At 30.2% G+C, this 14,854-nt stretch overlaps 1 protein-coding gene across 6 annotated transcripts in view; it reads right to left on the reverse strand.

Moving 5' to 3' along the window:
• Window positions 1-387: 387 nt before the first annotated feature.
• The window catches only part of LOC143071239 (vitamin D3 receptor-like), a 148,699-nt gene continuing 134,232 nt past the window's right edge, over window positions 388-14,854 (reverse strand). For 5 of the 6 annotated variants that reach the window (XM_076245433.1, XM_076245434.1, XM_076245436.1 and 2 more), the window contains 3 exons: window positions 10,714-10,927; window positions 5,518-5,699; window positions 388-4,664 (listed from right to left, as the gene is read on the reverse strand). In XM_076245433.1, coding sequence (XP_076101548.1) covers window positions 3,866-4,664; window positions 5,518-5,699; window positions 10,714-10,927 — 1,195 coding nt within the window. In that variant the 3' untranslated portion in view covers window positions 388-3,865. The remainder of the gene's footprint in view (window positions 4,665-5,517; window positions 5,700-10,713; window positions 10,928-14,854) is intronic. The other variant, XM_076245431.1, reaches the window with a different exon arrangement.

Genomic DNA, 14,854 nt, shown 5'->3' on the forward strand with positions numbered 1-14,854 from the left:
GCTTTATATCGCTCTGCTGGGTTATTTCCTTATCAACTGATTTTATATTTGGCTCTTATGTTGTGCTGTTATATCACTGTCCTAAATTTGAAGAGTGTTGGTGAGACATGTTTAAATCTCACATTCTGTATGTGCCTGTCTAAAGTCAGTTGTTATTTTACGTTGCTGAAAATCATAATTTTTGTGCGTGTAATGTTTTGAATATAATCAGTCCATTTATTTTATCATATAATTCAGATTTTCTTTTTGTGAGTGAATCGGTCTAGTTTATACACCAAATAATTCCTCTAATAAGGTGTTTAATACTATAATAAATACACTAGTATTTTATGGGTTAGAATATCTATTCTTTTCTCAAATTGCACTGGCTGATAAATATAAACAAAATAACAGGACATAAATTGTTTATTGACCAGGCTACATATAAATGATCTGGGATCTCATAGCAAAAATATCTACCGCGCATATATAGCAACCAGACTGGAAACCAGTCCACCGTCGAGCCATTTATTATCTGCCCTTGAAAACTAGTCAGTAAACTGAAATATAATACATCTAAGCTGACTAGTAAATGTTATAAACCTTAAAAGATCTGTCAAAACTTTGCTACTTCAATAATGCATTGCTCCAAATTTTTATATCTCTCCTATTTTAGCCTGTTCTTCTTAAAAAGATAAAAGAAATATTTCTTGTTATTAAATAAAATGTAATTTTCTCAAAATGGTTTTAACTATTACCCATAATTTATCCTTATGTAAGAATTTCATCCCTCTTTCAAACTATATTCACAATTTCTAAACTAAGTCTTTTTACTTATGTATTTTTATGAGAAAAAATCTAAAAGAATAGAATATCCAATTTTTTTCTATAAGAGTTGGGGCGAGAATAAATGTACTCCATTAACAAATAAAAGAAAACATAATAACAAATATATATGGCACAGGACTTGATCACAATAAGACGAATGTGGCTTGAGATCAATTTAAGGAGCCTTATGTCTTTCTGATGTGTATTTTACAATTGTTAATCTTGACCCAACTCAAACCTGTGTTAGAAAGAAGTAGCCTATAACTTGCTACTTCATAAAGATCTTTTAAGGTTTAAAACAAAACTCAAACTAATGAGTGTGATGGTTTACCAACAAAAAAATTGAGTTTATTCTGACCAATCACAATTGAGGTAAAGTTGTCAATAATCAATACTGACCAATCAAATCTTTACATTTACACCAATGTGATCAATGTACATATGACAACAGTTAGTCGACATTTTTATATCATCATGAACAATTTTTACAGAAACAATATCAACAAATTTTTTTTTTCAAAATTTTCCAAGATTATAGAAAAAGATAAAGCATCCTTAAAACAAAATAAAAAAGTATGATTTGTTTTCATGATGAGCTACGACACATCTTCATTGATATTAGTTAAATAGATGTTAAGACTGTTTTCATGCATGGTTAAAAAATATGTTTTTTTAAGAAATAGAATCTGACAATATATAGAAAGTAAAAGATATGAAAAACAAAATAGTAATTCTATTTATAAAAATAGAGAGTTAAAAATAAATTCTTTCTTTCTAAAATCAGAAATGTTATTGAGATCCAGGTGAAAATAATAATTCCTCTCAAATTACATACCACCTGAATATATTACAGTTAAAAGCTGCACTTTTTTTTTAAAGACATTAACAAAATACTTAACACAAAATAATTATCTAGCACTTCAAAATCACATAGCACTGACATTATTGTTTTATGGTACAGTATAGACTTTCTTAAATTGACATCTATGTATATATAAGCTTGTTTGAAATCATAACTGGTCAAAACTTCTAGTCCCAAAAAATCAAATATTTTCAGTTAATATTTTCTGACTTGTTATCTTATAACAATCAACCAAGGACAATTAACCTGTTCAAGAAAGAAGTTAGAAACCATGCATCTTAACAAAAAATCAAAAGTATGAAAAAGCAATGATGAAAGCCTTTTCTTTCACTTTTAATTTAGTATTAAAACATTTTGTGAAGTTTTTACAAATTTCTGCATTATATGTGAGTGAATTAATACTGTGTAAGATCACTCATACATAAATTCAGAGTTCATACAGGTTGCCCTTCTCTAAAATCATTGGCAAGACAGAATGTGGTCAAGTACACGGCCAAGAATCTATGTAGCCAATCTTTTGGCGTACATATCAATTATACAGTTTTTCATCTTTATATGTATGTATTCACTATTCAATTCTACATTCCATCTTTTGTGTTAAAAAATATTAACTATCACAAAAACAATCACATAGAAACAAATATAGCACTAAAGTTACACGAAATAGTTAGTCATAGATTGTATCTGTTTTACAGTCATTCTTAAATCTTTTAACATTTAAAAAGAAACAAAAATTAAATTCTAACAAGGAAGGTATAAATAGACAAAACAATATGGCTGCTACAAATTTCTTTCAATCCTAGTATTGTCTCATTGATGAGAAAGAAAAGACATTTTTACAAAGATAAAATTAAATCTGTTAAATTATACACCTGACACAAATGTTATTGCAACAGCCAAATAGGACAAAATCTTCAAGTCAAAAAGATAACAGATTATTTTTCTCGAATATTCACTATGATGTGAAACTTTTAAAAGAAATGAAAGCGAAATTTCAGTTTTCTCGAAAGTTAAAAGCTTCACTCTTATGACATACTCTTGACATTTTACATTGTAAGATTAAACAAAATGACTGTCAAACAAATGGTTAATAAAAAAATACTTGTATTACACTCAAAGAACTTATATTAATTATATTCTCAAATTCACAAAGACACAATATTATATTTTTGTCAATTTATTTAAATTCCTTTAACAAAAAGATATGCACTCTTGGATGCAGAAATAAATACAACCTCCCTGACACACCCCTGTCAAAAGCAATCACATTGCGACCTCTTCCCTGCCCTACTACAAAATGACAATCTGATATATAGTTATATACAATATATATATTTGTGTATCTACAAAATGAAATAAAGAAATATATTTTAATGTCACCTTAAATGACAGAAATCTTGGGATTAATATCTGAACCGAAGACCAATGAAAAGAGACATATCAGCTCATACAATGTAGTAAGCTATAATTAGCTCCCTTATCACAATGTATTGCTCGATGAATTATTTAATAAGAAAAGGCACCAACTTTCTTTGACCATTTCAGAGAAGGACTTCTAGAATATCTGAGGAAATTATATCTTGGAAATTTAGGAAATTCATGCTTTTTTTTCAAAAATATTCTTGAGTTACTTGTGACCTCAAATTTGATTTTTGTTTACAAGTTTTGATTTCAAATATTGCATATGTCCATGGACTAACCTGACTGATCGATAATTGAATCCAGACTGATCTGTATTGATTTCTATTTAAAATAATTTGAACATATGGTTATAATATCTTCTTTCTTCATTTTTTCTGAATATTATCTTTTTTACGTTCGCAATTTTCAACACCTAAATAACTCAAATATTTATTCAACTAATTAACATCAATTTACGAAATTTGTTATTAACATGCACCGGTATATAAATTAACAATTATTCTTCGTTATAATTTGAATTTTCCTCTCTTCTTGTACTACCTGAATTCTCAATATTTCTCGTAAAAAATTGATATTATTACAACTTTAAAAATTTATACTCATTTTTCATCACTTCTCTGTATCAACACAACAGTTAGTTAACTACAAGTGACAAATAGTCTTCACTTGAGTGGCAGCATGTCACTCGACACATATTTTTAGTTCTCCTAGATAGGAGTAACTCATGCAACACATAGAGAACAATGTCAATTTCATTGACTAAAATGTGGCATATCAAGATTTTTGTGGCAACTCATTTGGATTTAAGTTAAGATCTAAGACTTCTTTCATAAGTGGCTGTATAACTTCTGGATTTACTTTCAGAAGCACATGCGAGTGCTCTTCATTCAAATTCCTAATGTCTGTCAATTTCATCAGCAGCTTGGGATAAATACTGCGTACAAAATGAGGGGGATACCTAGATTCTAGGTAGCGTAACAGTAACAGAGCATATTTATCCTGTTCTTGTGAAATGTATGACTTGTCTGTAACATTTGGCCGATCGGGTGAGAATAACGAAATAACTAGAAGCAGCATGAGCATTGTTTCATCTGCTTTCAAGTCTATGGCAAGTTGCTTTGTGAATTTCATGTGTTCCTCGAACAAGTTGGGACCTTCAGCTAACCTCATCTGTTCTGTGGTCATAGCATGATCGGAGTTATCCAGCGGGTCAAGCCACTGCTGTTTTTCCTTATCAAATGTTATTACCGAGCGTAAGATCAGTAGTTCAATACTACCACCTTTTAGTAAGCTGATCTGATCTAGCTGGGACAAGGCCTTGAATGACTTTATCTTCTTGGCCATGTCTATTACTCGACGTACGCTCAGCTCTGCAATATTAACTAGGTCTCCAAACGATGGTCCTTCTTTCCTTACTGGGGGTTCCATACATACTTCCAGGGACTGTCTGTATGCAGATACAACCTCACCAATCAGATATTCCTCTTCAGGTTCTAGTGATCTCATTTTAAACTGCGTAGAGCTGACAACACCAGACTGAGGGCTAACTTGTGATGTATCATCCCTCATTTTTCTGTAACAAAAAAGGCAGAAAAGTAAGTACACAGTAACAAAACACCAAATTACATCCATGTATCTGAATTCTCACAGAAAATTAATCAAAAGAGAAATAAATTCAAATTCTGTTTTATGTATGATGATTGTGTGCAGATTTAAAAAAAACAACATTTTAACGTTATATCGGATTTATGATTTTTATAACATTTTGTATCTGTGTATGGAAGTCATGATGTTTTTTGCTATATTACATCTTAGTATGGCCATCATAAATTGTTTTATATTATAGCTGTTATAGCTGTGTATGGAAGTCATGATTTGTTTTATATGATAGTTGTAAAACCTTTAATCCATGATTTTTTACATCAGAAAGTGCCTGTACCACGTAGGAATATGACAGTTGTTATCCATTCTTTTGATGTGTTTAAGCTTTTGATTTTGCCATTTGGTTAGGGAATTTCCATTTTGAGTTTTCCTCGGTGTTCAATATTTTTGTGATTTTATTTTTGACTGAAATAATCTAATGTCATATACAGTAAAATAATTATCAACAGTTAAACAGATGTGTATACTACAACATAAAGCAATTTACAGCAAATCAGTTATGTAATCTAATTCATAAGATGTAGGCAATCTACAGCAAAACCTAATCATATTGTCATGACTTGTCTTTAGGCATCTCTACGGTAATTATTATGAGTAAAATCCTGTGACAAATGTCTTTCAAATTCAAAGACCAGAATATTTTTAATTTGGATCTAGAGATGGGAAAACTATGCACCAACATTATTATTATTATAAAGATATAAATCCAATGAAGAAGTATATTTAGGTTTTGCTGTAGATCTATAAAGTTCCTTAACTCTTACAATTTCTGATTGTACCTATTCTCTTCAATTCTTTGTCTCTTTCTAATTTTTTCTTCTTCCGTTAATATGTACTCTTTTCTCATACCAATCTCAAAGCATTTTCTCAATCGGCATCTTTTACAGAATCGTCTGTTTGACACATCCATTTTACATTTCTCTTCATATGGACATTTAAAGTAATCCTACAAATAGAAAATAAAATGATTCAATTATTTAATCTTACCATGCCTTCATTTATGATTCCAAAAATGAAATGTATATCAATGTTAAAACTCATCAAGAATACCAGGCATATATTTTGGTTTGAAATATGTATGTTTCATCTACTGGTACATAAGACCCTTCATTGGTACTCAAATTAAAACAGTTGGAAGGCAAAATATGAAGACTTACAGTATACCAATGACAAACTTGGTATTGTCAGTATGTGGTAGACATGACATGAAACAAACACATTCAATGCATATATTATTTTGTTTCAACTATGTGTCAATGTCAAATATACATGTATTTCATGTTTTGCAGCTGGATTTTAGTCCAGTTATCATACATGTACAAGTCCCTGATGTACTTTGAAATAAAAAAATCATGAACCTTCCAAATTGTTGTGTCAACAACTTTCACACTTCTGTGCTGATGTCATCTGTGTTTGTGCTGATGTTTTTTTTTTTATACAACAGTCATAGATAGATATATAATGTTTGAAAATTACTGCCAAAAAAGGTTAAATGCTATCAATGTGTTAACTGTTATAGAAACAGAATGAGGAATTATGAGTCATACAGTTTTAATTGGAAACATATACATGGATCTCAATTTAAAACACTATTACCAAATCTGAGATTTTTTTTGCCATAAGCATATTTGACGGATCACTTACACCTACATGTGAACCTCAAGATATCATATGAAAACTGCTCTCAATGTGAAAATAAGCAACATGTTTGACAGAATTAATGACACTTGTTCATATTCGTACCACTTTCCCTTAAAAGGACGAGAAAACATTGAGTAAAATATAAGTTTATGATATAAGAAAGTGCATTGTGTAATGCGTTGAGATGGCCCATTAATTTAGAAAGGTACTTTGTACTTTAATGGTATCCTGCACTGTGTAATCAAGAAATATAATGATAAATTTTCCATTAAAATATAATTTTCTTCATGCAATTGTGGTAATGTTTTGGCAGACACAAACAGCCTAGTACACTGCATGGTTTTTTCTAATCAATCATACATGGAAATGACAGGTGTCAACACATTTAAATCAACACTGTGCATTAACATTTCAAATTCATTTATTTTATGCATTCTCGTTGTAAAATCTGCTTGCCCACTGATCCTGAATTAACTTTAACATTTATACACATAAAAAATCGTTACAATGTTCATTGCCTCGTGCTTATACAGAAAATACTAATTCATAATTCCAGTTAAAAACTTATTAATTATATCAGAGAATCACCAAGATTGGTATTTAATGACTACAGCTAGTATCGATTCTGTAGTCAACACAGTCGGAGATAATTACAACTTTCATTCTAATTGTGTATGATTGAAACTTTCATAGAATTATCAATACTGTGTAGAATACTTTCCAACTATTCCATTTTTATCATAACAGTTCAAGCATGTAATACATGCAAATATTATAAATCAGGAAAAAATCATCATGACCATATTAATGAAGTTATTGGTAATCTTTAAAATTGCATTCGTGTGACACTCAATCTATATTAATGTAGTTCTTTTTTATATGATTTTTATCACTTTTCATGTAACATTATGTTAATTTCATAGACTACAAAAAGATATATTTACATATTCTCAATGTAGTCAACATGCATTTTATTTTTCCTTTAAAGTCTTCGGAATGATAAATATGCTTTGACCCACTAGTAGGGTGCATAGAGGTTACTAGGCCAAAGCAGACTTAATTAATGTTGTGTCAACAGCAATGATACAAATCTTTGGAAATGAGGTTAATTTTGAATCCACTTATAATTCAGTAGCTCTTTTAAGTTTGTATGCCTAAAATCTTTGAAATTTTCGAAACTACCCAAATTAGGGACATTTCCCCCTTCAAGATACATATTCTAGACCCTCTGGACTAAAATCTCTTTGCCAACTTTTGATTAAAATCACAAAATTTTTAACTACAAGACTTGAATATAAACTTTACTAGCTGATCTAGCTGCAGAGCCATAGTGATCAATATGGTATGACCTATGATGTAGACCTATGGTCCTAAATGATCTGCAAATTGTCAAAGATAAAAAAGTTTAATTTGTTTAGAAATCTGGTTTCGATTTGAAACTATACACACCATAATTATGCAGTTTCAACTTTGTTTATTTAATTTATTATTAATATCACTGAGTAAATGAAGGTCAAGTGAACTTCTGAACAATCATTAAGGTCAAGTGAACTTCTGAACAATCATTAAGGTCAAGTGAACTTCTGAACAAACATTGAGGTCAAGTGAACTTCTGAACAATCATTAAGGTCAAGTGAACTTCTGAACACTCATTAAGGTCAAGTGAACTTCTGAACAAACATTGAGGTCAAGTGAACTTCTGAACAATCATTAAGGTCAAGTGAACTTCTGACCAATCATTTATAAGTTGCTTCACAATACTGATACACAACACTAAAAATTACATCATACAGTAATTAGACATCTCAGAGTCTATTCAGATGTAAATAATCAGCTGATTCCATCAACACACTTCACTTGCTTTAAACAAATAACTGAAAACACTGTTTGAAATTGTAAAAAACAAAACAATATGGAAGACTTTGATATGCACATGTTTTTCAGACAAGTAGCTGGGATCATGGTCATAAAATTTTACTCAGAACACAGAGTACACAGTTTCTGCTCAAAACACCAAATCCAGCATTCTGATTGGTTGAATTTTGAGTCTACATACGATAATGGCACATGTACTCAAAAGCTTATGATGGTAAGGCCAAGTCTTTTTCAAAAGTACATGTATTTATGGTTGATGACCGTATGGCCGAGTCTTTTCCAAAAGAATTTAATAAAGTGTGTTAATAGATTTTATATTAAAGTGCAATAGAGTAAAATGCAGCTTGCTTAATATTTTTTTTATTACATTTTGAGTTCAGAATTAAATTAGTCAATCTTAGTTTGAAAATTGTTGACATTTTGAACTTTAGCACCTTGAAAACTAGCCGATTTATATTGAAATTAACATACAACATCAGCACCTGTAGATTGTTGTCCACAGAAATGCCAAGATCATTGCCAGGTCATTCTCCTATTTATTTAACATATTCCATCAAGCAAGCTTAAATTTACCGAATAAAAAGACCACTCATTATACAGAAGTAAAAGTACCCTGACAAAAGACATTAGTAGGTTAATAATAAGATAATATTGGGTATTAATACCTTCAATCCAAAATTTTATTTGTCATTTAGATGATATTGAACGCTTTACTTTTGTGAGGAATATATTGAGATTTACAACCAAAAAAGTCAAACCGCAAACCTGGAACTTCTTAAATATTTGAATTTTAGCTACCTGATCTTATAATTACAATTATCAAACATGTAAAACTTTGAGAAAGCTGTTATTATTTTTTATATCGTTTATAGAAACACATGACAATAAAATTTACATTACTCAAAAATTCAGCAGCTGTTTTGGTAAAAAAGATAGATCTGTTTCCCGGGTGGAAGGTTTCTCATACTGTGTTGATGAGACCCAATGATGGCCTTCGGCTGTTTTCTGCTTTTTGGTTGGGTTGTTGTCTCTTTGACACATTCCTCATTCCATTCTCAAATTTTTCATGTTCAAACTTTTAAGGAATTTACTTATCAAATTTGCAGTCAACCTGCCTTTGTATTTCCTCATTTGATCCACTTTATTTGCTTAAGTTTTTATCGCACATTGCCAAACTTAATTTTGTGTGCTTTATCTCTAGTTTGTAAGCTTTTCATGGAAGACGATTTAGATGAGTTTGAAATGTTTTTGTTTAAGTTCTATGTAAATTCTTATAATTTATTCATTGCATTGTACACATTAAGCAATATACGACTTCTAAAATAATGTTCTTTATCCATGACTACTTCTAAATTTACGATTCAATTTTCTTAAATGTTTTGAAGATCAAAGAAACTTGATTATCTTTTTAAGCAAAAAATAAGCTTTGCAAGAGACCAAATTGTTCTTGAAATGAACGACAAATATTGACGTTCTACAGACTTCATTTTTTATTCACAATTGTAGCTATCAAGAAATATTCACGTAATATTTACTCAATCGTTATAAAAAAAAAATTTCCATTGTTAACTTTTAAATAAAAGCATATGATTACCTGTAACTGTCCTAATCGCTTTTCTGCATGTGATTTTTAGAATCAGAGTTGAGATTATCTAAATATTAATCTTAGAGTGACAACAAAAACTACTACTTCTAATAGTATCCCCCTCTAACATATTAAATGTTCAATTGTACTTATAGCAGAACTTAACCTTCTCATCTCAATAATAATAGATTTCATAAAATCATTTGCCGATACAATATGACGTTATGTGTTTTTGAGTAAACTACATTTAAAGTATAGTTCTCAATATAATATAACATTTAATACCATAGAAGTCATGATATTACAGATGCTATACTTCAATATCAAAACAATTTCACACAAGATTGTGGCACTAATTTATTTTCCTAACTTCTATTTCCATTCTTTACAAAAAAGAGAAGTTGAATGATGGGTGCCATGGGTTGAAAATACCGCTTAAGAACAATCCTGATAAACATTTTGAAAATACTTTTTTTTATTGAACTTTTTTTTTAACAATAAAATCCAGGATGAAATAAGCTCTGTAATAATCGTTTCAAGAGCCAAAGTGACTGAAAAATATTGCCAGTAGCGACTTGAATGTGGAAACCTAGGTTGAAAACGTTTGATGAATTTCACACCAAAACTTATCAGTAAGGATTTTTCTCCATTCAAGTACCTTTATCTGCCAGAAGGCAAGGGAGACATATATATGGGTTCTTTATAGCTTGCTGTTCGTTGCAAGCCAAGGCTCCATGTTGAAGACCTTACATTAGCCTATATTAATGGTTTACTTTTATATAAATTATGACTTGGATGGAGAGTTGTCTCATTGGAACTCATACCACATCTTCTTATATCTATGATAATGTTAACTTACCAAACCCTTCGGAGCATTTCTTCTGAAGAAAGCTTTACAAGATTCACATGATATGGCGTCAAAGTTGTAACCCAGGGCTTTGTCTCCACACACCCCACAGTACTTGTCTTCTTTGTTCTTTCTTGACTTCTGTGAACCCATGTCTGGTGATATATCCATTGGACGGTAGACATTGGCCATGGAGGGCACCCCATTGCTATTTGAGTCTTCAAAACTGTAAAAGAGAGGGAGACATTGAGTCAAATATTACATAAATCTTTTCAAGTTTATTAGCAGCCATTTAAAATCTTTTGGTTAACTGTAAACTGTAAATAAATGAAAACACCCTTAAACACCCTAAAACAAGAAAAAACAGAAACATAAATGACACTCCAATATAGAAATATTAGGAAAAAATAGAAACATAAAAAAATACATGTATTTTCTGATAAAATGCTTTTGTATACTAGAAAATGGAAATTAAAAACATTAAAAATGAAAAGAATTGTTTTTTTAAGAATGATATAAACTAGCTTACTGTATGAAAGAAATGCATGTAATAATTTTAGGGCATGTATAAATAATAAAAAAATATAATTGAAACCTTACCACCTAAAGATGTTAAATACTGACATATCAAGCAAGGAATGAAAAATTGGGTTTAGTTAAATTTGTTTGAGAAGAAATGTAATAATTATAAATCTATAACCAAGAATAGGTAGGTGTGAACTCTCAAGAAATGTCAACAGATGGAGTAGGATACCAGTTGACAGTATACCAGTCCAGTATTCCACCAATGAAGTTAAACCAATTCAATTTTGTTCACACCGAGACAAAACATTATAATTTGGTGTTGGTGTCACTATTGGAACATGAACTTCTGACCCTTCTGAGGCACGACAGAGTGCACCCCTGGTTTTAAGTTGGGTTTGTGTTGCTCAATTAAATGAGTTTTGTGTGTAATGCTATGTAAACTTTTGTTTGTCTTTCTTGGCCATGGTTATAACTGTTTTTCTTAAGACTTTTGGTCTTTGTTTGTATCCTTGGTATCTACTTGTGAATCAACCGTCCAAAATCAAATAATGTACATTTATTGTCAAATAAGTCAATGAAATAGTCAATTTGACTTGGTAAAAAAGTTCAGTTATATATGTTCTGAGGCTTGAAATAGCTATTAGTCAAAGGAATTGTTAAATTAATTGAACGGTTTCAGTTGACAACTTCTAACTTTTTATTTTAGAAACCTGATGATTTTTAAGTTACTTGATTACAGAATGAGGAAATCAATATCATCTTTACCACCTTTATACATATTGATTTCTGGCGCTGATTGATATGTGAAATTATTTTTCTACATGAATGTTTATAAATAAAGACCTGAAGTTATCTCCCTTTTAATAAACAAGCCATACAGAAAATGTACCGAGTGACCCTCTGTCCTACTTCAATTAAAGCCACAACTATTGGTAGAAATATTAATACAAGTTTACACTCCCCGTTCAGTGATTTACCACGTTTAAAGTACAATGTGACTGATATAACGAAAAACAAAATACAGAATATTTAACACATTTTCTTTTCTAATACATCCTGTTTGCATTTATCTAACAAATTGTACATTGATGTCTATATATATATTTTATTGACTTTTAGTATTATCCATTTCTGACTAAAATGTTGATGACTTCTATTAAACTGACAAAATGTTCTCTTTTTTTCTATTTATTGGCAAGAATTGAAAGAGTTCACCTAGTACAAAGTTAAATTTCTTTACTAAATTGCTTTTCACATGAAAGTAGCATTTATGTAATTGCAGTAGATTTTTGTAGGCACATCTGGTAGATAACGATTCCATTAGAACAAATAAATTACTTTTTCTGTTATACACATCTACACCTGATTCCAATAAACATTCTTGGGAGCAAGATGTCTTCTTTTTAAAGTTTTTTTATGAAGCTTCATTGCAAAGAAGTAGTGTAAAATGAGATTGTGTTTTAGTTATTAAATTGTTGCAAGTATTTCCTTATGTCATTATCATTTCTATGTATTGAAGTCAAATGGGAACCAGTTTCATTTACTGGCTATTTTAAGCAGAATAATGATATAACAATGTTTTTGGTAAATGGTCCAACAAATCTGGAATTGTTAAGAAGGTAACAGGGCATTCTTTTTATGTATATTCTTAACATTATTACAGGGGACTGGTTTGATCATAAAAGTTTAAAAACAACTTGGTAATGATAGCATACGGTCACATACTTTATGGACTTGGATACCAAAGGGTGTATGGATCAACTTTGCTTAAAAATGACCTCAATTTTAGAAAGTTATGATTAATTGAAGTTTCTATTCCATGTGGTTTCATGCCACTACTATTGCAAAGCATTGCGGTTACAAGAAAAACTAAGAATAATGTGTGGCTTTTGTGGTTTTGCTATGCCTTGTAGGAAGGGTAAGATTATCCATGGAAACAAATTTGAACAAAATGATTCTTACTTATAAGTTTTCATAAATAAAATTGAGAATGGAAATGGTGAATATGTCATATAGACAACAACCCGACATAACAGCCGATTCCACCAAGAATTACTTTGTCCAAGAGATCCCATCAAAGAATTTTATTTACTTTCTTTTATTAACTTTTTTCTTCTTTCAGATATATACAGGCTTTTGTATATATTTCACAAGAAAAGGAAAAATAAGTTTTCAACTTTTTTAAGAAACAGACAAAAACAATTAAGATAAAGATGATTCCATTAAAACCAGGAAACTAAACTTTTTATATTATGATCAATTAAAAGATGTGAAGACTTCTGCTTCAACAAATTCATAAAGCAGACCTGAACAATATCTAATAACAAAAAAATTCCTGCTGTGCAGAAATCTATAGCTTCAACATATGGTTTTGAAATAATCATAAAATATAATTGGTGATATTAATATGGAAAATAAGAGGGGCTTCGTTGATCCATGAGAGTTGTATTATATGCCAACACATATGAATACCATTTTCTAATCAGGATAAAAACACAAACACCATCTAATTGGCAAGAAAAAAGTAAAGCTTTTGACTAAGCATGTGAAAATACAAGAAAATATCCTTAGAAATTATCAGCTTAGACAAATTAGCAGTATTCTGTAAAACTTGGATGATAGAGCAACATGACCTCGAAAAACAGATGGCAAATGAGTTAATACAGCACAAGTTAAGCTCTGTGCAAATTGATTTAATAATAAAATATACAAATTGTTTGTTTTAAAAATAAGGATGTTAAACACGCAGCCTAATACATTTAGATCTGGGTTTTTTCCCTGCTCTGACAGCCTTCTGTATGATTTGCCATCAGATGCCACTGACAGCCCTTTTCATGACTTGCTGGGGCCACTGACAGCCCTTGGTTTGACTTTCTGGGGCAGCTGGCAACCGTTTTTATGACTTGTAGGGGCTGAGATTGGTGGGTATCTGGCTTTTTCAGAAAGAATGGACAAGACAACAATTTCAAAAATAAGAAGTACAGTACTAACAACAAAGTAAAAAATAAACTTCTTATAGTTCTTAGTACAGATTTACTTTTCAACTGTTGTGAGATGAGGTTAATCAATAACCTAAAGGGAGATAACCCATTGATGTATGAGCGATTTTAAGTTTGAAGTGAAACTATTGAGTAAAAGAACACTTTTAAGTCACAGATTTCAAATATCTCAATCTCTGACAGACTTTAAAGAGACATCAATCTTACTTTTAAAATCCTGATATTTCCATACCGTATAAGGCTTGACATTTCTTTACCTTATTTATATATAAAACGGTCAACACTTTATTTGCAGTTTTTTGCAAAGCTGTTGAAAACACTATTTTGAACTTAAAAGTCAAATAAATAATTACTCATTTATAATAACAGACTTTGACACATCTGACCTTAAATAAATAATTTTTTTTTATAATTTATATATTTTTGTATTGTGCTGTACTATACTTATTTGTATTATACAGTGTATTATATTTTTGAACTTTAATTTTGACTGGTACAAATACACTCATTTAGAAACATTTTTAACTGATAGGCTAAGATATGAAGATTATCACTGCAATGTTTCATTTTAGTTTTCATTTTTCAAAATTGTGTAAACTTTTAGACAAAGACATTGGCAGACAATTGTA

The sequence above is a fragment of the Mytilus galloprovincialis genome, chromosome 4 (assembly GCF_965363235.1).
Source record: "Mytilus galloprovincialis chromosome 4, xbMytGall1.hap1.1, whole genome shotgun sequence".
Taxonomy (NCBI): Eukaryota; Metazoa; Mollusca; class Bivalvia; order Mytilida; family Mytilidae; genus Mytilus; species Mytilus galloprovincialis.